The following is a 2,590-nucleotide window of genomic DNA, read 5'->3' on the forward strand; positions in this document are numbered from 1 at the left end:
GCCCAGCAGAGATGATGAATAGTATCCAGCAGTTGAGAAAATAAAAAAAAAAAGGAAATAAAGGAGAAAGTAATGGAGATGAAGAAGAAGAACTAAAGAGGAAAATAGGAGAGGGAAAAGAAGAGATTAGAAGATTTCAGAGAGGGAGAAAAAAGGGGTCGGCAGCAATGGTTTCAACCAAAACCTAAATTCTCAAATTCATTCAAAAAAATCTAAAACTGAGTTCTTCTCTATTACATGACTAATATAAAGGAAAAATCAAACAATTAATGGAAACTACTTGAAAATTGAAACTATTCTAAAATTAGAAGCTAGCTAATTTAAAAAGAAATTATTTCTAAAACAATAGAAAATCAAATCAAAAAGATTTTTTTTCCTAAATCCATCGTGCATCTGCATCAATGATCTTGGTGTTTCTTATCCATTCTCATTGGATGATGATGATAATAAAACTTGGAACTTGATTTTGTATTCTTCCAATGAGAGAAAATTTTGATCTTTTACCATTCCATTTTTGTTATTATGAGGTCTTTGAATTTATCTGTTTCAACATCATGTTCATAGGTCTTAAGGAACAAGCCTGATTTTCGTCGGAAGCCATGGCCAAACATAAGCAACAGTGCTAAAGACTTTGTAAAAAAATTGCTGGTGAAGGACCCTCGTGCTAGACTGACTGCTGCTCAAGCCTTGTGTATGTATCAGTTTCTTCTCTTAAAATAATTAAATGACTAACAGTTTTGAAAGACAGTTATATAATTTATTCTCTAATGATTGGTAACGTAGGCTTGACTGGTGATTTTTCCTGGGTTCTGGTTTCACTTTAGAACTGTTTTATGACTAATTTTATTTTGTTTGACCAAAAAGTTGACCCTATGTCTCCACTGTGCCATCTTTCCAGCACACCCGTGGGTTAGAGAAGGAGGTGACGCCTCAGAGATCCCTGTGGACATATCTGTGCTGTCCAACATTCGGCAGTTTGTGAAATATAGTCGATTGAAGCAGTTTGCTCTTAGAGTAAGCATTTCTTCTTCTAGTTGTAGCCCTTTCTGTCAGAGATATAAAATAGTGCTCCCTCTGACCTATTTTTAGTAGCTATTATGGGTTACGAATTCTGTATTTACTGTCTTGCAGGCTTTGGCTAGCACCCTTAATGAAGAGGAGCTGGCTGATCTCCGGGATCAGTTTCATGCAATTGATGTGGACAAAAATGGTGCTATTAGTCTTGAAGAAATGAGACAGGCATGTTTTCCTGGCATTCTAAGTTGGACTTCATTAGATTATAATTGTAGTCCTGTCTGTGAATTTATGAGTTTGTCAGCAAGTAATCGTAATCCTGTCTGTGGATTTCTGAGTTCATCAACTAGTATATATTCCATATGTGTTGAATCTAATTCCTTAACTCTCTTTTGTAATTGCTGGTCTCTCTGCAGGCCCTTGCGAAAGATCTTCCTTGGAGAATGAAGGAACCACGTGTTCTAGAGATCCTTCAAGCGGTATGCTAGTTCCCCCAAATTTTAATCTACTCTATTTTTTTCCTTTTCTGGGGGACTCCATATTTTTGAGATCTTCATATGTTTCTTTTATGATCCTATTCCCTCTGTATTTGTTCTTAATGCCAAACCTAGTGACTTTGCATGTGTTTTTGTAAAGATGGTGACAGCTGATTGGGACTGATGATTGAAATCATCATTGCACTATTTTCTGCTTGCATCTTTGAACTGCATTTTGTTCTGGAGCATTACATATTTAATCAATTAGGATTTCATAACAAAATCAAACTCCCTGGTGACCAATCCTGCCTGTCATTTGTTTTGCATTCTTTGCCCTAGTCGACGTGGCTATCCTGAAAATTTTTAACCTTTGTTATCTCGGACTTGTTTTTTCACTTCTTTAACTAGTGAAAACTATTTCACCTAAAATACTAACTGTGGTCCTTGTTTGTATGAAGCAGATAGACAGCAACACAGATGGGCTTGTGGATTTCCCAGAATTTGTTGCTGCCACTCTTCATGTGCATCAAATGGAGGAACATGATTCTGAGAAGTGGCAGCTACGTTCCAAGGCTGCTTTTGATAAATTTGACTTGGATAGGGATGGATTTATCACACCCGAGGAGCTAAGGATGGTTAGTTTAAAGCTGAGCTCTCTCTCTCTCTCTTTCTCTCAAACACACCCTTTTTCTACTTATAGACAAAGGTTATACCAAATTTTGCAATTTTAATTTCATTGCTAGTTTTGGCCTTCTTAACTAATTCTTTGATACATCATAGGAAATTTAAAAATGGTATAAAAAATTTGCATGGAAAAAAAATATTAGGAGGAACACTGGAATTTCATAAGTATTGAAATTGGATGTCTGAACACCTTGAACTCAGTAACATGGGACACACAATTGTGTGTGCATGTGTGTGCACGCATGCCTGATTTTATGTTCACTAACATATTTATTGTAGATGAGTATGTATCATACATCTAAGATGCTAGTTGTTTTTCTTTGTTTAATTTATTTCTTCAAGCAATACCTCAGAACTTCTTCTAGTAAGAGCCTCTTTGTTTATTTTCTTTATTTATTTTTTACTTCTTTTTTTTT

General features: G+C 35.5%; 1 protein-coding gene across 1 annotated transcript in view; it reads left to right on the forward strand.

Moving 5' to 3' along the window:
- Positions 1 to 2,125, forward strand: part of LOC122083532 (calcium-dependent protein kinase 28-like) — a gene marked incomplete at its 3' end in the record, with an annotated part of 11,111 nt that extends 8,986 nt beyond the window's left edge. The window contains 5 exon segments of the mRNA XM_042651365.1: positions 565 to 691; positions 899 to 1,014; positions 1,132 to 1,239; positions 1,431 to 1,493; positions 1,952 to 2,125. Coding sequence (XP_042507299.1) covers positions 565 to 691; positions 899 to 1,014; positions 1,132 to 1,239; positions 1,431 to 1,493; positions 1,952 to 2,125 — 588 coding nt within the window.
- Positions 2,126 to 2,590: the final 465 nt, after the last annotated feature.

This window comes from Macadamia integrifolia, chromosome 7, assembly GCF_013358625.1.
Source record: "Macadamia integrifolia cultivar HAES 741 chromosome 7, SCU_Mint_v3, whole genome shotgun sequence".
Lineage (NCBI taxonomy): Eukaryota > Viridiplantae > Streptophyta > Magnoliopsida > Proteales > Proteaceae > Macadamia > Macadamia integrifolia.